This window comes from Dipodomys ordii, unplaced genomic scaffold, assembly GCF_000151885.1.
Source record: "Dipodomys ordii isolate 6190 unplaced genomic scaffold, Dord_2.0 Scaffold1, whole genome shotgun sequence".
NCBI classification, from domain to species: Eukaryota; Metazoa; Chordata; class Mammalia; order Rodentia; family Heteromyidae; genus Dipodomys; species Dipodomys ordii.
The window spans coordinates 27,964,498-27,984,437 of NW_012267217.1; the positions used below are offsets into that span (position 1 = coordinate 27,964,498).

The window sequence follows — 19,940 nt, forward strand, 5'->3', positions numbered from 1 at the left end:
TGACCGAGGCCGTGCCCGGCGCCGAGGCTCTACGCTCTGCCTCAGTCACTCAGGAAGTCCACGCCCAAGAAGCTCCCAACTCCAGAGACAGACGGAGATATTCGCGGCGGTCCACGCCTATAGGGCTCCTGGCCCCAGCAGACCGGGCGGGTAGGGACGGGCTGGGCGGGGACACGAAGGGGAAAGGACGCGGCGCTTTCGAAGGCCCGCGGTGGTAGTGGCGAGTGAAACCGCAGGGCTGGGGGGGTGTGGCCTGCACGTGACGGACAGGCGAGTAGACGATCCTTCAGAGGAGGGGGTTCCTGAAGGAAGGCTGGCCTAGCCAATAGGTGTGCCCGAGGCGTTGCCGCCCGCGTCTCCTTCCACCCAATGAGCGTTCGAAGGGCGGGGTTTGTTTGGGCTCGCCCGCACAGCCGCCCCCACAAGTCTTCCACCTCCTTTCAGCCGAGCAAAGCGGGCGCAGTTCTGAGCGGAGTTGTGAGTGTAGTGGTAGGGGGGTGGGCCGGGGGGAGGGGAAGCTCGTTCTGCGGAGCCGCAGCCCGAACCGGGTAAGACTATTCCCGCTGTCCTGTCTTTCCTGAGCAGGCCCGTGGAGAGTGGGGGTGGCTGGGAATAGCGCAGCGTCGGGAGGAGGAGGAGGCGGGGAGGGTAGCCTCCCGAACCTCGCCCGGATCCGGACTTAGCCCACAGCGAGGCCTACGGTGGCCGCTGCGTGTCGGGGCCAAAGTCAGGTCAGGGGCGCCTTCGAGTGCAGCCTGAGTGCTGCCAGGGCCGTGCGGACTCGGCCGACGGGACCGGCTGAGGCGGCCTGGGGGTGGGGGTGGGGGGGCCGCAGGGAGGTCGTCGGGTGTTTTCCTTTATCTCCTGAGGGGGACGGGGACAGGCCGAGTGGGTGCTCCAGCTCTGGGAGCTGAGCCGAAGGTCCCCATGTTTCCCATGTCGATAACTGTGTTCCAGGGCTCCTCCGGGTCCTGCCCTCTTCTCCGAGGCTGGGTGGCTTCTGATATTTAGAACAGGTTCTAATGGCGGATCAGGAGCCATTCACCGACTGCCGAGGGACAAACCTCAGGCCCTGGGCAACTGCTTGCGGCAAATTATGCCCGGCGATGACGTGAGCCGCCCCCACTTACGTGTCCGAGCTCTAGTGGCCGAGATGAAGCTGGGTGGGCAAATGTTGAAGGCAATGTTAATTCCTTGTTGGCTTCGAGGCAGCATTTGCCCTTCCCTTACCGTCCCTGAGAACGGCTTAGACCCTGCTTGGCCAGTTTTGTAATTTGAAAAAACGAATTTGTCTCCCCATTGCAGCTGCTATACGTGTGCGTGTGTATGCATACATACACATATATATGATTTCTACCCAATTGAGGGGTAGAGGAAACTAGATTAGCGCAGGCACTGCTCCACTTCCTCAGGAACTGAGTTAGTACTGTGTCCAAATTGTTCATAACAAAATCTTTTTTTCTGTGTGAGACCTGGCTTGGCTTTTCCGCTCAAGGCAAGCTCTCTACCACTTGAGCCACACCTTCACTTCTGGCTTTTTGGTGGTTAATTGAAATCTGACGGATTTGTCTTCCTGGGCTGGCATTGAACCATGAGTCTCAATCTCAGCCTACTGAATAACTAGGATTACAAGGTGTGAGCCACGAGTATCCTGCTACAAAATCATTTTTTATCTTCTCTTATTCTAGGGCCAGAAATCACATTCAGACCATTCTATTGAAGCATTGGCAAAAATTAAGAAGGAAAACATCCATTGTGAGTTATACCTTGATTCCTTGTTTAAAACATACTAGTAGAGTGTTCTCACTGTGACATTTGGTTTCTGTTACCTTACAGGCAAAGAATAACTGCTTGAGTGCCTACATACCCCCAGTCAAACCAGGATAATCCCTGGGAAGGAACTGAGAGTCCATACTGGCACTTAAAATCACTACTATTTCTTCTTTTTTTCCCCTCCCTCCCTCTTCCCCCCTTTCTTTCTCTCTCTTTCTCTCTCTCTCTCTCTCTCTCTCTCTTTCTTTCTCTCTTTCCTGCCATCCTAGGGCTTTTGAAGTGAGAGACTGCTCACTGTTTCTGAGTTTGTTTGTTCAAGTTAGTGCCACAATGCCACTTACAGCTTTTTGTTAGTTAATTGGAAATGTCTCACAGACTTTTCCTGCCTGTACTGTCTTGGAACTTACTGAGTAGCTAGGATTATGGGCATTAGTCACCAGCACTTGTCTTAAACCACAACTACTTTTTAGATTTCCAAAATAGCACTGAGTTCAATGGAATCTTATTTTTTGTTGTTAATTTTTTATTTCTAACCTCAAAAACATAATTAAGGGCTGGGAAAGTGACTCAGTGGAAGAGTGCTTGCCCAGCATGCATGAAGCCCTGGGTTTGATTCCTCAGTACAACATATACAGAAAAAGCCGAAAGTTGCATTGTGGCTGAAGTGGTAGAGTGCTAGCCTTGAGCAAAAGAGCCTCAGGATAGTTCCCAGGCCCTCAGTTCAAGCCCCATGACTGGCACCAATAAAAAAAAAAAAATGAGGCCAGGCATTGGTGGCTCACAACTATGTAATCCTAGCTAGTAAGGAGGCTGAGACCAGAGGATCGTGGTTCAAAGCCAGTCCAGGCAGGAATGTCCATGAGACTCTTAGCTTCAATAAAACACCAGAAATCTAGAAGTGGTGCTGTGGTTCAAGTGGTAGAACACTTGCCTTGAGCTGAAGAGCTGAAGGACAGTGCCCAGGCCCAGAGTTCAAGCCCCATGACCGACCAGGGGAAAAAAAAAAAAGATAAGCCTTTCTTTGCACCACAGGACTGTTCCTCAACTACTCTGAGCTTAAGATTGAGAACACTGGGGCCACCCCCTTCTAATGAGAATTGTGGGGTGCTCTGTTAATTACAACTATAAGTGAAGTATAGATAGGATGATGGAAATTAGAGGCTCTTCTGTGACAGGATTCTGGAGGGACTATAAAAAAAAATTCTGGGGGCTTTGCTTCAAGTTACTGCCTAGCAAGCAAGCAATAGGCCCCTTTTGTACCACAAAACAGTAGGCAGGGGCTGTTGGCTGATGCCTGTAATCCTCACTTCTCAGGTGGATGAGATCTAAGGATCTTGCCAGCTGGGCAAGAAAGTCTGCGTGTCTCTTCAGTGAACTGGAAAAGTGGAAAAAGCTGGAAAAGTGGAGCTGTGGCTCAAGTGGTAGAGTGAAGGGGACAAGGCCTTAGAACCTGAGTTCAAGCCTAGTACTGTCACAAAACAAAAAATAAATGAATAAATATGTAAATGAAAACTACTCAATTATCTGTTTTAATGTTGAGAAAAAAGGTTTCTGTTATTAATTTCCACATCTTATATTTAAGGAAGACTATAATTTATGTACTCTTAGCAATTTTCCAGGTAGCAATAGCTCAAATAGTTATAACAGTATTCCAATTGACCCCTGGTTTCTGATACTCCACTGTGGTTAGTGAATTATTTTTTTCCTTTCTTACTGTAAAGTGTAAACTTACACTGTATTTTCTTTTTTCCCAATATACCCAGAGGGTTCAATTCAGGATCCTGTGAATGCTTACAACTGAAATTCACTTCATCCTTGCATTTATTTTCTTGAACAGTTTTTCCAGACATGCTTTTTAAACTAAGGTATTTTATGTGTAGCTTTTTTAATTTTTGTTTTTTTGGTGTTCTAGTCTCTGGGCTTGAGCTCAGGCCTGAGCTCTGCCTCAGCTTCTTTTGCTCAAGGATAGCACTCTACCACTTGGGCCACATGCTACTTCCAGGTTTTTCTGTTTATGTAGTACTGAGGAATGGAATCCAGGGCTTCATGCATGCTAGGCAAGCACTCTACCACTAAGCCACATTCCCAGCCCATGCATTTGTGCGTTTAAAAAAAAAAAAAAAAACTTTTATGCTGGGCACCAGTGGCTCACACCTGTAATCCTGGCTACTCGGTAGGCTGAGAGCTGAGGATGGAGGTTCAAAGCCAGCCTAGAAAGGAAAGTCTGTGCGACTCTTGTCTCCAATTAACCACCAGAAATCCAGAAGTTGCAATGGAGTTTAAGTGGTAGAGCACTAGCCTTGAGCTGAGGAGCTAAGGATCAGTGCCCAGGCCCAGAGTTTAAGCCCCTTGGCCGACAAAAATAAATAATAAAAATTTTTACACACACATGTATGGTAAAATTTATAATGATAGATGACAACAGATATCAATGTGTTCGCAGAGTATTCAAAGAGCTACAAGGATTCTGAATAAATTATAAATATTTGAAAAGATGAAATGAGGCATGGGTTAAGTGACATGTACAATGTCCTGGGTTCAATCCCCAGTACTCAAATATAAAAACAATAAAACAACAACAAAAATATTTTACCTAGATTTAAATATTATACAATATGTGTATGTATCAGCATTAAAAATGTGTTTTTTTAATGAAGTAAGCAGTGCTACCAGTGTCTGTGTTCAACTTTTTTTTTTTTTTTTTTTGTCGGTCGTGGGGCTTGAACTCTGGGCCTGGGCGTTGTCCCTCAGCTCTTCAGCTCAAGGCGAGCGCTCTACCACTTGAGCCACAGCGCCACTTCCGGTTTTCTGGTGGTTTATTGGAGATAGGAGTCTCACGGTCTCTCCTGCCCGGGCTGGCTTTGAACCGCAATCCTCAGATCTCAGCCTCCTGAGTAGCTAGGATTACAGGCGTGAGCCACCAGCGCCCGACTGTGTTCAACTTTTAAGTAGTCTATTTATAATATTTAGCATTTAATTGAATCAGTACTAAATGAAAATTTATGTTGGAAAAACAAATATTAAGCAGGGATCTGGTACCTCGTGCCTAATCCTAGCTACTCAGGAGGCTGAGATCTGAGAATCACAGTTCAAATCCAGCCTGGCCAGGAACCTACAGTTGTATGTGTGGGCCAGCACTGGGGCACACCAACAGGGTTTGGGCACTGTCTCTTAGCTTTTTCACTCAAGGCTGGTGCTCTACCACTTGAGCCAAGTTTCATGGACTTTCCTGCCTGGGCTGGCTTTGAACTGCAATCCTGATTCCAGCCTCCCGAGTATAGGTGTAAGCCACTAGTACCTAGCAAACTCAGGTGACTTGATATAGCCAAACACTCAAAGAATATGGCATAGGTAGATGACTAAGGATGCTGGAAGAAGCTAAACTCTTGTTTTTCTTCATGCTTTGGTGACAGGCCTTTCCTTAACCTAGCACAAGTTCTCAAATTGTGTTCTTTGTCAAGGACAGAACATAATGGGGACAGACATGGGACAGGGAGGAGGGATTATTTTTTATTTTTGAAGGCTTGAACTCAAGAGCTTGACCTCCCACCCTTTTTTTTTAATTTATTTTTTGGCTGGTGGTACTTCAGTTTTTCAGTTTCAACTCAGGGCCTTGGTGTCTCTCTTTCTGCTTTTTTGCTCAAGGCTATGATCTGTACTTGAGCCATACTTCCACTTCCAGATTTTTGCTAGTTAAGTGGCGATAAGAGTCTCTCACTTTGTCTCCCCAGCCTGACTACAAACTGGGATCTTACAATCTCATCCTCCTGAGCAGATAGGATTACAGGTCTGAGACATTGGCACCTGACAATATTTCTCTTTTTTAATAGGTAAAGATATAGAGAGATGGGGGGGGAGGGGGAAGGCTGGGAAGGGATGTGAAGGGTAAACAAAGGAGGAGGCTGCAATGCTTGGTAAGAAATGTATGCATTATCCTGCCCATGTAATTGTAACCCCTCTGTACAATATGTTCACAAATAAAATAAAATTAAATTTAAAAAAAAGATATAGAGAGAAATCAGATTAGTAATTGTCTTTTGCAGGGTAAGGGGAGGATAGGAATGACTACTAATGGTTATAAATTTCTTTATTGGATGATGAATGCTTTAAATTGTTTGTGGTAATGGTTATATAACTCTGAATATACTAAAAACTAAGAATTATATATTTTAAGTGGGTGAATTGTATGATGTAAATATATCTCAATAAAGCAAATTTTAATAAAATTAAAAACAAAAAATTTTTAAAAAGCAAATTTTATTTTTTTGTGCCAGTCCTTGAGCACTGTCTTTGAGGCTTTTTTGTTGTTTTTGCTAGTCCTGAAGCTTGAACTTAGGGCCTGAGCATTGTCCCTAAGCTGCTTTTGCTCAAGGCTAACACTCTACCACTTGAAGCCACAGTGCCACTTCCAGTTTTTTGGTGGTGATTTGGAGACAGTAGTCATACAGACTTTGCTGCCAGGCTAGCTTTGAGCTGCAGTTCTCAGATCTTAGCCTCCTGAGTAGCTAGAATTACAGGCATGAGCCACCAGCACCCAGCTTCTGAGGCTTCTTTTGCTCAAGGCTAGTGGTCTACCATTTGAGCTGTAGCTCCACTTTCTGTCTTTTTAGTTGTTTTTCTCAATTTTTATTATTATTAATATAAAGGTGAAATACAGAGAGATTACAGTTACATAAGTCAATATGTTTTAGACAATGTCACCTCTTCCCTGGCTCTCTCCCAGTTTTTCCCTCCTGTTACCACCCATAGTTCATTTTCAACAGTGTCTAGTTTTAGTAGTTTTTGATTGGAGATGAGAGTCTCAAATCCAAGCTGGCTTCGAACTGTAATCCTTAGATCTCAGCTTCCTGCGTAGCTAGAAGTATGGATGTGAGCCACCAGCACCCTGCCAAATTTTTGTTTTGTTGTGATAGAATGTGATCTAGGCTGGCTTGAGCTTGAGATCCTCATATGTCAGCCTCCTACATAGTTATGCAGTCATAATCCAATGGCATTGTACTTAGTTCTTGTGTGTGTTGCTGAGGATATAAGAATCTTACCATGTGTAGCAATCTTACTGCTGACCTATACATCAACTTTACATTCCAGACTGTTTTGGGGGTAGGTACCCAAGTATCGAACTCAAGGCCTGGGGCTTAATTGCCTCTAACCCTTTTATTCTTCATTATTTTCAGGTAGATTCCTGCCTGGGCTTGCCTGCATTGTGATCCTCCTACTTGTTCTTTTTCTTGTCAGTAGGAATTGTGCTCAATGAGAATTGTGCTCAGTGAGTGTCCTTCCCTATAGCTAGGATAAAAGGTGTGCATTAAAAGGTGTGCATCAGCCGGGCGCTGGTGGCTCATGCCTGTAATCCTAGCTACTCAGGAGGCTGAGATCTGAGGATCACGGTTCAAAGCCAGCCCGGGCAGGAGAGACCTATCTCCAATAAACCACCAGAAAACAGGAAGTGGCGCTGTAGCTCAAGTGGTAGAGCGCTCTCCTTGAGCTGAAGAGCTGAGGGACAGCGCCCAAGCCCAGAGTTCAAGCCCCATGACCGACCAAAAAAAAAAGGTGTGCATCATTGTACCCACTCTTTAAATGTAGTCACATAAACTTTTATGTCCAGGCTCATCTCTTTTGCCCAAGGAGCTAGGATTATAATTGAACCATCTGCCTGACTCCTAACCCTTGTTACTTACCTTTGAAATAGCCTTATTAGAATTTTTTTTTTTTTGGGTTCAGTCATGGGGCCTGAACTCTGGGCCTGGGCGCTGTCCCCTCAGCTCTTCAGCTCAAGGCTAGTGCTCTACCACTTGAGCTACAGCGCCATTTGTGGCTTTTTCCTTTTGATTATGTGGTGCTGAGGAATCAAACCCAGGGCCTCATGCATGCAGGGCAAGTGCTCTACCACTGAGCCACCTTCCCAGCCCCTAGAATATTTTGTTTAATTTGTTCACGTTAACAAAAGATAAATGAGCCAGTGCAGGTGGCTCACGCCTGTTATCCTAGCTACTCAGGAGGCTGAGATCTGAGGATCACAGTTCAAAGTCAGCCCAGGCAGGAAAGTCTGTGAGACTCTTATCTCCAATTAACCAACAGAAAACCAGAAGTGATGCTGTAGCTCAAGTGGTAGAGCATTTGCCCTGAGCTGAAGGGCTGAGGGACAGTGCCCAGGCCCAGAGTTCAAGCCCCATGACTGTAAAAAATAAAAACAAAAAAATAAATGATTTGTATACATTGTACACATTAGTCACATATATTCAGTGGCTATGAGATAGCTTCTAGAGTTAGATTTCTTTGATACTTGAGTCCTGACTTACCCTTTCCAATATTGGACACTTGGGCAGGTTACTTTTATCTTCTAGTTTTAGTTTCTTTGTCAATAAAGTAGAAACGGTAGTAGTAAAGCTTACTTATGTAAACAGGTAATAGTTATAAATATTTCATGGCATCGCACATATTAAGAATAAAAGTTACGGGCTGGGAAGGTGGCTCAGTGGTAGAGTGCTTGCCTTGCATGCATGAGGCCCTGGGTTCAATTCCTCAGCACCACATAAGCAGAAAAGGCCAGAAGTGGCGCTGTGGCTCAAGTGGTAGAGCGCTAGCCTTGAGCTGAAGAGCTGAGGGACAGCGCCCAGGCCCAGAGCTCAGGCCCCATGACTGGCAAAAAAACAAAACAAAAGACAAAAAAAAACAACAAAAAAAAGAATAAAAGTTACAGCTGGGCACTGATGGCTCATACCTATAATCCTAGCTACTGTAGGAGGCTGAGATCAAGTATCTCAAAGCCAACCTGAAACAGAAAAGTCTGAGAGATTCATAGCTCCAGTTAGACAACAAAAGGCTGAAAATGGAGGTGTGGCTCAGGTGGTCGAGTGCTAGCTTTGAACAAAAAAATAAGGAAAAACATAATGCCCTTCATTCAAGTCTCAAAACCCAAATTAAAACAATGAATGTTGCTGGACATGTTGATACACACTTGTAATACCATCATTAGAGGGGTTCAGTCAAGGACAGCTTGGGTTGTATAGGGAGACTATCTCAAAAAAAAAAGCAAAAAATAGGTACTTAGGAGATTCAGCTTGGTAGGATCACAATTCAAGGCCAGCTTGGATGGAAATGGACCCAAAACCCCTTCTCTTCAAAGAAGGGGAAGTGATGGTGAACACCTAGCCACTAGGGAAAGCTTAAATAGGAAGCAAAAAGAAACAAAGCACATCCACTCAATTTGTTGTATCATTTGTAAATGACTCCATGTTCTTGAACACATATATGGTATATATATATGTGCACATCTGAGGGAAGCTAGGAGGAGGACACAGAATCAGAGGGAAACGGGAAAATATACAACAGAGGGGCCCATCGGCTGCACTGGACATTGATGAAAACAAACTAAGCAGCAACTCAAGAGCAGCAATGGGAGGGAGGGAATGACAGGGAAAGAGGGAACAGCTTACACAAAGCAACAGGAAAAAAATGTACGTAGCACCCGATGTAGAAGAAACAGTTATATTGTCAAAGCTCATAGAATTCACAAACATTATAGACCATGATAATAATTTGCCTTGTGAAGGCTAAAATGTGTTTATGACTTTGAAGTATCACTATCTCACAATTCTGTGAAATTTATGTAATTACTTTATCTCAATTAAAAAAATCATTAAAGGGCTGGGAAGGTGGCTCAGTGATAGAGTGCTTGCCTAGCAAGCATGAGGCCCTGGGTTCGATTCCTTAGTACCACATAAAAAGCAAATAAATAAAAAAAAATTTAATTAAAAAAAATCATTAAAAAAATAAGAAGCAAAAATACTTAGCACTAAAAAGGGCTGATGGCAAAAGTACCTGCCTGGCAAGCCATAAGGCCCTGAGTTCAAACTTTGATAAAAATAAAAGGCTGGGAAGATGGCTCAGTGGTAGAGTGCTTGCCTTGCATGCATGAGACCCTGGGTTTGATTCCTTAGTACCACATAAACAGAAAAGGCTGGAAGTGGGTGCTGTGGCTCAAGTGGTAGAAAGCTAACCTTGAGCTGAACAGCTGAGGGCCAGTGCCCAGGCCCAGAATTCAGGCTCCACGACTAACAAAATAAATAAATAAAATAAAACTTACTGTATTGAGGGCTGGGAAGGTGGCTCAGTGGTAGAGCACTTGCCTTGCATTCTCAAGCCCCTGGGCTGGATTCCTGAGCCCCACATAAGAAAAAAGCCGGAAGTGGCACTGTGGCTCAAGTGGTGGAGTGCTAGCCTTGAGCTGAAGAACTGAGGGTCAGCGCCCAGGCCCGAGTTCAGGCCCCACGACCCCAAAATAAAAAAAAAAAGGAAAAAAAAAAGAAAACTTACTGTATTGAGATAGTAATAATGACATCATTGCACAGCAAGTAAATATTTACATAGCTAATGGGGGAAAAAAATGCCAGTCTCCTCCCTCCCCTACTTACTTTTTTTTTTTTTGGTCCTGTCCATCTTGGGGCTTGAACTCTGGGCCTAACCTCTGTCTGTGAGCTCTTCTGCTCAAGGCTAGTGCACTACCACTTTGAGCCTCTGCATCACTCCTGATTTTCTGGTAGTTAATTGGAGGTAAGAGTCTTCATGAACTTCCATGCCCAGGCTGGCTTTGAACCTTGATCCTCAGGTCTCAGCCTTCTGAGTAGCTAGGATTACAGGCATGAGCCACCAGTGCCTGGCCCTCCTCTGCTTGTTTAAACGTGGGGTTTATTATGGAATTTTAGCCATTTCCTTGAAAGTTTAGATAAGAAACCAGGCTGATGCCGGTGGCTCATGTCTGTAATCCTAGCTCCTCAGGAGGCTGAGAGCTAAGGATCATGGTTCAAAGTCAGCCTGGGCATAAATTCCCTGAGACTCCTCTCTCCAATTAAGTACCAGAAAACCAGAAGTGGCCCTGTAGTTCAAGTGGTAGAGTGAGTGCTAACCTTGAGCCGAAGAGCTGAGGGACAGTGCCCAGGCCCAGAGTTCAAACCCCATAACTGACAAAAAAGAAAAAGGGGGGTGGGGGCTGGGAAGGTGGCTCAGTGGTAGAGTGCTTGCCTTCCCTGCATGAAGCCCTGGGTTCGATTCCTCAGCACCACTTAAGCAGAAAAAGGCGGAAGTGTCGTGAAGAGCTGAGGGACAGCACATAGACCCAGAGTTCAAGCCCCACGATGAGAAGGAAAAAAAAGGGGGGGGGAGTGGGAATATGGCTCAAGTGGTAGTGTAAGTGAAAAGGAAGAGAGAAAGAGCTCAAGGCTTTGATTTTAAGCCCCAGTACTGTCAAGAAAGAAGGGAAAGGGATTTTTTAAACACAGTAGAAGGGTTTGCACTCAGGGCTTTATGTTCACTCAGTTTGTTTGCTCAGTTTGTGCTCTACTACTTGTGCCAAGCCTGCAGACCTGCCCTTTTTCTATACAGTCCTAGAGCTTGAACTCAGGGCCTGGGCACTCTCTCAGGGCATTTTTGCTCAAGTCTAGCTCTCTACCACTTGAGCCACAGGTCCACTTACATCTTTTTTGCAGGTTAAGTGGAGAGAAGAATCTCATGGACAAACCCAGCACAGTGGTTCACACCTGTAATCCTACCTACTCAGGAGGCTGAGATCTAAGGATCAAGGTACAAAAGTAGCTTGGGCAGGAAAATTTCTTGAGATTCTTATCTCCAATTAATCACCAAAAAATATTTGGAAGTGAAGCTGTGGCTCAAGAAGTAGAAGGCTAAGCCTTTCAGGGCCAGTGCCCAGGTCCTGAGTTCAAGCCACAGGACTGGCACGCATGTACAAACATGCATGCCTGCACATACACACAAAAAACGTAGACTTTCCTGCCTGGGCTGGCTCTGAACCTTGATCCTCAGATCTCAGACTCCCAAGTAGCTAGGGTTACAAGCATGAGCTACTGCACCTAGCTTAGATCTGCTTTTTGATAGTTATCTTTGTTTTCTTTATTAGCTTTAAGTAGTTGTACAAAGGAGTTTTAATTCAGCATGTCAACTTATGAGTAAAGTGTGTTTTGATCAATGTCATCTCTTCCATCATTCTCCCCTACCTGTCCCCTACCTTACGGTTATTTTGAAAATAGAGTCTCAGGGATTTGAACCTTAATGCTCCAGATCTTTGTCACCTAATGGCTAGGCTTACTGGCATGAGCCACCAGTACCTGGCTACAAACTACCAAAGATTTGAAAATTTTACGAATGCTGTTTCAATGCAGTAAAATGAAAAAAAAAAGTGTAATAAAACTTTTTTTCTTTTCTCTTACAGATTCTTTGGCATGGATAAGCATTCAGTGGGAGGATTAGAATTGACTGATCAGTCTGCTGATGTATTAGAGAATACAGCCATGGCAGCTGGTATCATGGACATAAGAAATTCATTTGGTCATCCAACTAGTCCTTTAGTCAATAGATCTATAAACACTTCAGTGGACGATGATGATGATGTTGTTTTTATTGAATCTATACACCCTCCTTCAATTTCTGCTCCAGGAATAGCTGATCAAAGAAACTTTTTGTTGGCATCATCAAAACATGAAAAGCCACAAGGAAATTATACTATAATTTTGCCTTCCTCAAGAGATTTACCTCCTCAGAAGGGAAATATATGTGACACAATTGTTATTGATGATGAAGAGGACATAGAAACAGATGAGGGGCAGGAGAAAAATTGTTCCACTTTTACTGAATGGGGACTTCCAGGAACTAAAACTAGTATCAAAGATTTGGATTTCTCCACTTCCAGTCTTTCAAGAAGTAAGGTAAATGCAGAAATGGGTAATAGTGTTTTCACTTCAGAATTGACTCTGAAATACATATTATTAATGGTACAACCTTAGAAACAGGTGTAAGCCCATATGATTACACATATGACATCACTATAGAATACCAACTTGGGAGATATCGCTAAAGGACTTCAGTCAAGTTATTTTGGTGTTAATATACAAACATACACCCCATCTTTAACTTCACAGACCAAGACTGGAGTAAGACCTTTTAATCCTGGTAGAATGAATATCGCAGGAGATGTGTTTCAGAATGGAAGATTTACAACCCATCATAATCCTGGTAAGCAGTAAATGATTTTATTTCACTTCTTCTTTTTTTTTTTTTTGGGGCTTGAACTCTGGGCCAGGGCGTTGTCCCTCAGCTCTTCAGCTCAAGGAGAGCGCTCTACTTGAGCTACAGCGCCACTTCCGGTTTTCTGGTGGTTTATTGGAGATAGGAGTCTCACGGTCTCTCCTGCCCGGGCTGGCTTTGAACCGCGATCCTCAGATCTCAGCCTCCTGAGTAGCTAGGATTACAGGCGTGAGCCACCAGCGCCCGGCTTTTATTTCACTTCTACCTTAAGCAAATTTATAGCTCTTTTTTTTAGTAGTCACATCTATTTACTTTTTTGTGTGTGTGCTGGTACTGGGCTTGAACTCAGTGCCTGGCACTGTCCCTTAATTTTTGTGCTGAAGGCTAGTGCTATACCACAGTTTACCACAGTTTCATATGCAGCTTTTTGCTGGTTAATTGGAGATAGAGTCTCATGGACTTTCTTCCTAGGTTGGCTCTGAACCTTGATCTTAGTCTCTGAGTACCTAGGATTATGCATGAGCTACCACTGCCAGCTTATTTACATTTTTTTGGGCCAGTCTTGGGGCTTGAACATAGGGCCTGGGCTCTGTCTTTGAGCTTTTGCTCAAGGCTAGCACTCTACCCACTCGAGCCACAGTGCTACTTCCAGATTTTTTTGTTTATGTGGTACTGAGGAATTGCATGCGAGGCGAGCACTCTCCCATTAAGATACATCACAGCCCTTATTACATTCTTGATGAATTAATTTGTAGGCCCTTCAATTAAGATAGGATATTTAATATACCTGAACAGTATATTTGGTCTGAAGTTTGAGTAAGTTTACTTATCTAATATGGTTTATATTAAGTATTTTAATTGAAGATTTTTATAAGTACTATGACTACTCTTTCTTATTTTAATATAAAAATGGTAGGACTGAGGGCATAGTATCTCTATGATAGAGCACACGCTTAGCATACCTAAGGCCCTTGGTCCAGTCCTTCTAGTAAACAAATAAGTTAGAATAGTGTCACGAATCATAAACTGAAAACATAAAGTAATATTATAGTTGGATTTTAATATTGTAAGTTTGGAATTTGACTTTTTTCATTTTTACTTTTTTGTGTGTGTTGTGGTGGTGGTGATGGTGATGCAGATGGTGCAGGTGTTACAGGTGGTGCATGTCCTAGGGCTTAAACTGGGTACTGTCCCTGAGCTTTTGTACTCAACTTATCACTCTACCACTTGAGCCACAGCTCTGCTTCTGGCTCTTTTGATGCTTAATTGGAGATGAAAGTTCATAGATTTCCCTACCTGGGCTGGCTTTGAACCATGATCCTCTTAGATCTCAGTCTCCTGAGTATTATCAGATTACAAGTGTGAGCCACTGATACCTAACTTTACTTTGTGTGTGTGTTGGAGGTGGTAGGGATGAATCCTGGGGTTTAAACTTAGGGCCTTAGTGCTGTCCCTGAGCTTTTGTACTCATGTCTTACATTCTACCCACAGCTCTACTTGGGATTTTTTTTTTATTTTCGGTAGTTTATTGGAGATAAGAGTCTCATAGACTTTCCTGCCCAGAGTAGCCTTGAACTATGATTTCAGCCTTCTGAGTAGCTGGGATCATAGGTGACAGCCACCAGTACTTGGCTCATTTTTGCTTTTGTAGTGTTTACTTTGGGGGAACTGTCAGATTTTAGGTGTTTTAATTGTTGTGTTTTTTGTTTTTCTTTTTGTCTGTCGTGAGGCTTGAACTCTGGTTCTGGGTGCAGTCCCTCAACTCTTCAGCTCAAGGCTAGCGCTCTACCACTTGAGCCACAGCGCCACTTCTGGCTTTTTCTGCTTGTATGGTGCTGAGGAATCGAACCCAGGGCTTCATGCATGCGAGGCAAGGACTCTACCCCTGAGCCACTTTCCCAGCCCCTTTGTTTTTGTTTTGCTTTGAACTGAGGTACACTATAGCACTTAAGCCTCACTTCCACCACCCCCCCCCCAAGCTCTGTTATAGTTTGGTTATCTTTCAGATATGGTCTTGGGTTTTTACCTTGGACTACTGTCTTCCTACTTGTATCACTGTGCTCAACTTACTTGTTATTATGGTGTTCTTAGTAACTTTTTGCCTTGGTGAAATCCTTTTGATCTTCATTCCAAGTAGCTGGCCTTAACAGCTGTGATCCTCTGGGTCTAGATCTAGTTTAAGTTACTTGATTTTAAAAGTTGAGTTTTTTTGGTTTTAAGTCAGAACTATACTGAAAAAAAAATTACTTTTGGCCAGTCCTGGAGCTTGAACTCAGGGCCAAAGCACTGTCCCTGAACTTGTTATTTTCTGAAGGCTAGCACTCTTACCACATGAGCCATAGCACCACTTCTGGCTTTTTTTTTGTTTTTATTACGTAGTACTGAGGAATCAAATCCAGGGCTTCATGCATGCTAGGCAAGCAGTTTACTACTAAGCCACATTCCCAGCCCAATACTGAATTTGTTTAATGTGATAGTCTTGTTCTGATCAAATTGGTTCATTTCTAATCCTAGCTACTCAGGAGGCTGAAATCTGAGGTTCTAGGTTGTAAGCTAGCTGGGGTAGAAAAGTCCAAGTGACTATTTATCGCCAATTAACCTGGCAAAAGTTGGAAGAGGTCTGGCTCAGGTGGTAGAGAACCAGCCTTGGGGGAAAAAAAAGCTAAGGAACAATGTCCTGGCCCTGATTTCAAGCCCTAATACCAACACCCACACACCTACACTCGCATGTTTTGGATTGAATAAGAACAATTCCTAGCTGGGATGTGGTGAGACACATCTATAATTTCAGCACTAGAAACACATCTATAATTTCAGCACTAGAAGCGGGGGAAGCAATTGAATTATGAGTTTGAGACCAGCCTGGGCTACATAGTGAGACTATCTTAAAATTTTAAAAGATAGTCATCAGTTCATCTACCACTTCAACCATACCTCTATAGCCAAACCTCTACTTGAGGCTTTTTGGTGGTTTCTTGGAAATTACAGTTTGATGGACTCTCCTGCCCAGACTGGCTTTGAACCTTGATCCTCAGATCTTAGCCTCCTCAGTAGCTAGGATTAAGGGGCATGAGACACTGGTGCCTAGCTCCTATAAAACTTGCCATTCAGTAAAATACATAAATTTTCACCTTTTTATGATTTAGTGTCATTTTGAATTGATTATTTGAAAATTATGATTTAATGAGAGATAAACAGATTTTGTAAATGCCACCACTTTAGGAAGCTATCAAAGTCACAGTGATAGACACAAATTTCCAGAAATTCTCATTTTCATTTTTTTTTTTTTTTTTTTTTGGGTCCGGTTGTGGGGCCTGAACTCTGGGCCTGGGCGCTGTCCCTCAGCTCTTCAGCTCAAGGCTAGCACTCTACCACTTGAGCCACAGCGCCACTTCCGCCTTTTTTCTTTTTGCTTATGTGGTGCTGGGAATCGAATCCAGGGCCTCAGGCATGCAAGGCAAGCGCTCTACCACTGAGCCACCTTCCCAGCCCCTAAAATTCAAAATTTTATACTGATAAATATTGTCAAGTTTTTCATGTTACAGCTTTTTTTTTTTTTGGTGCCAGTACTAGGGCTTAAACTTAGTTTTTTGTTGTTGTTTTTGTTTTTTGTGGGTCATAGGGCCTGAACTCTGGGCCTGGGCACTGTCCCTTAGCTCCTAGGGCTTAAATTTAGTTATCAGCATTGTCCCTTAACTTCTTTGTTGTTTTACCACTTGAGCTCCACACCTGGTTTTCTGGGGGTTAGTTGGACATTAATTTTGGTGGTTACTTGAAGATAAAAGTCTTTCAGATTTGTCTGTCTGGACTGGCTTTGAATCAGGATCCTTAGATCTCAGCCTCCCGAGTACCTAGGATTGTAGGCATGAACCTTGCACTCAGCTTCTGCTGTTCCTTAAGATAACCAATCTCCTGGTGTTAGGATATCAGAATTGATGGCTTGGCTTTAGTGGTAGAATGCCAGCCCTGAGCAAGTGAGAGTATAGGACCTGGAATTCAAGCCTCAGTACTGGCAGAAAAGAAAAAAATTAGCATGTCATAAAAGGCTAAAAGTTAATAAAATTAATAATAATTTTTACTACTTTGGGCTAAGGAATGTAGTTCTTTGTTAGAGCACTTTCCCACCATTATGAAGCTCACTCTCCAGTAAAAATGAAGGAAAAAGTTGGGTGTTGATGGCTTATACCTGTTATCTTAGCTACTCAGGTGGCTATTAATAAATGTGATTCAGAGATTGTAGTTTGAAGCCATCCTGGATTGAAAAGTACATAATACTCCCATCTTCAATTAACCAGCTAAGGCCTGAGCTAGTGGCATGGATTCTTGTTTGCTGAGCAAATTCAAGGTCCTATGTTGAAACCCTATTAGTGACAAAAAAAAAGAAAAAGACCATAAGGTGTTCCTCAGCACATGCAAATTGCCTTTGTTCTTGGTTCTTCAGAGGAACAATCTGATATATCCTTAGGATTTTCTGATTACTAGAAATGTCTTTGCTGTTGTTTTTTTTTGGGGGGGGGGTGTCCGGTCGTGGGGCCTGAACTCTGGGCCTGGGCGCTGTCCCTTAGCTCTTCAGCTCAAGGCTAGCACTCTACCACTTGAGCCACAACGCCACTTCCAGCTTTTTTTTTTTCTGCTTATGTGGTGCTGAGGAATCGAACCCACGGCCTCAAGCCTGCAAGGCAAGCGCTCTACCACTGAGCCACCTTCCCAGCCCCATGTCTTTGCTATTTTTTAGACCCTTGGACATATTTGATGACGAGCTGTGATTAAAGAGGTTGTAGCTCAAATTTATGGGGAGAGAATTGACATGATTGAATTCAGTCATGTGGCCATTGATATCATCAGTTATGCCTATGAAATGGAATCCTGGAAATCTCTAGACATAAGATCTCAGTGTATCCTCTTAGTTGTTGAACATATTAGTATGCCAAGAGGATGATGCTGTCTAGTACTACAGAGCTAACTTGCATTTGGAATCCTCTTAAGACCTTGCCCATCTCTTCATTTGGCAGTTCTTGGTTTATAACTTTTGCAATCAGTCTGTAATATAGACCTTTTCTTAGTTATGCAATCTTTTTTTTATTTATTTTTTATTTGTGAACATACTGTACAGAGGGGTTACAATTACATGGGCAGGATAATGCGTACATTTCTTACCAAGCATTGCAGCCTCCTCCTTTGGTTTACCCTTCACATCCCTTCCCAGCCTCCCCCCTCCCCCCCAATCCCAACCCTTCTCCTCCCCCCCCTACCCCCCCCCCCGACCGACATTGTAAAGCTCGTTTTGGACATGACAACTTATACTTCTCGTTGTTGCATCCTTAAACAACTGTTTTTTCCCCCTCTCCTCCACAAGTTATACTGACATCAAACACAGCGAAAGGAGGGGTTATACTGTGGGGGAGGGACACACAAAGCAACAAAGAGATAGTCTTATAAATGCGTTAGAAACACATGCATGAAAGAAAAAACATTAAAATACATGTCTAAGGGTTCACTTTCTGATGGGTCCAGTTGTGGGGCCTGAACTCTGGGCTCTGTCCCTCAGCTCTTCAGCTCAAGGCTAGAGCTCTACCACTTGAGCCACAGTGCCACTTCTGGCTTTTTTAATTTTGCTTATGTGGTGCTGAGGAATCGAACCCAGGGGCTCAGGCATGCAAGGCAAGCACTCTACCACTGAGCCATCTTCCCAGCCCCAGTTATGCAAATCTTCTAGCATATTATCAAATTTTGGCAAGGGTGGAAGTCTTGGAAATCCCTCAGATTTAGAGCCAGTTCATCAGAACCTGCTGGATCTAATGTTAATGCTGAATGGTTAGCCTCAGAATTATATTGTAATTGAAATTAGAATAACATCTAATAGTAAAGGTGACATTTTCTTCTTAGTGTGTATTGGAACAGTTTGGGTTCACTGCCCAGATTACCTTTTTGTTCTGTCACCAACACAGTCAGAAATAAATCATGTGTTCATGCCCCACGACTGACAAAAAAAAAAAGGAAAAAAAAAAAGAAAGCCTTCTATTTGTGAGGCATCTAGCAACTAACGAAAGATTCTTAGGAATCTTTGATTTTAAATATTAAGGGGCTGGGAAGGTGGCTCAGTGGTAGAGCGCTTGCCTTGCATGCTTGAGGCCCTGGGTTCGATTCCCCAGCACCACATAAGCAGAAAAAGCTGGAAGTGGTGATATGGTTCAAGTGGTAGAGCGCTAGCCTCGAGCTGAAGAGCTGAGGGATAGTGCCGAGGCCCAGATTTCAGGCCCCACAACCGACCAAAAAACAAACAAAGCCAGCTGTCCAGGAAAGTAGTCCATGAGACTCTTATCTCCAATTAACCATCAGAAAACTGGAAGTGGCACTGTGGCTCAAGTGGTAGAGTACTAGCCTTGAACTGAAGAGCTGAGGGACAGCACCTGGGCCCAGAGTTCAAGCCCCACCACTGACATACAAAAAAAAACAAAACTAAAATTTTAACTTTATCACCTATAATAATCACATTAACTTTTACTTTGCTTTTGGGGAGGCAGATTTAAATACAACTGGCACTAATGTGATGCTGACTGAGTACTCCACATCAGCTGAGCTCCATAATGTCTAAAAAGTATTTAGTTTTTTTAATTTTTGAAGCTGGGCACCAGTGGCTCATGCTTGTAGTCTAGCTACCCAGGAAGCTGAGATCTGAATATTGTGGTTTGAAGCCAGTCTGGACAGAAAAGTCTGTGAGATTTTTCTCCACTTAACCACCAAAATGCCAGAAGTGGAACTGTGATTCAAGTGGTAGAGTGCTGCCCTTGAGCAAAAAAGCTCATAAACAGCTCACCCAGGCCCTGAGTTCAAGTCCCAGGACTGGCACAAAAATAAATAATTAGAAAATATTTTTTTTGAAATTTCTTTTGATTTTTTGATTTATTTTTTTTAGTGCTAGTGTTGAGGCTTCCACTTAGCCTAGGTGCTATCCCTGAGGATTTTTTTGCTCAAGGCTAGCACTACTACTTGAGCCACAGCTCCACTTGTAGCTCTTTGGTAGTTGATTGGAGATAAATCTGCCCAAGCTGGCTTCAAACTGCAATCTTCAGGTCTCAGCCTCCTGAGGTAGATTATAGGTGTGAGCCACCAACACCCAGCTTTTTTTT

The 19,940-nt window shown here is 43.4% G+C and overlaps 1 protein-coding gene across 1 annotated transcript in view; it reads left to right on the top strand.

Annotated features, from left to right (window-relative positions):
- The first annotated feature begins 389 nt into the window (after positions 1–389).
- Positions 390–19,940, top strand: part of Zmym5 (zinc finger, MYM-type 5) — a 35,755-nt gene continuing 16,204 nt past the window's right edge. The window contains exons 1-4 of the mRNA XM_013012162.1: positions 390–477; positions 1,689–1,755; positions 11,999–12,491; positions 12,705–12,798. Of these exons, the coding sequence (XP_012867616.1) occupies positions 12,009–12,491; positions 12,705–12,798 (577 nt within the window). The 5' untranslated portion in view covers positions 390–477; positions 1,689–1,755; positions 11,999–12,008. The remainder of the gene's footprint in view (positions 478–1,688; positions 1,756–11,998; positions 12,492–12,704; positions 12,799–19,940) is intronic.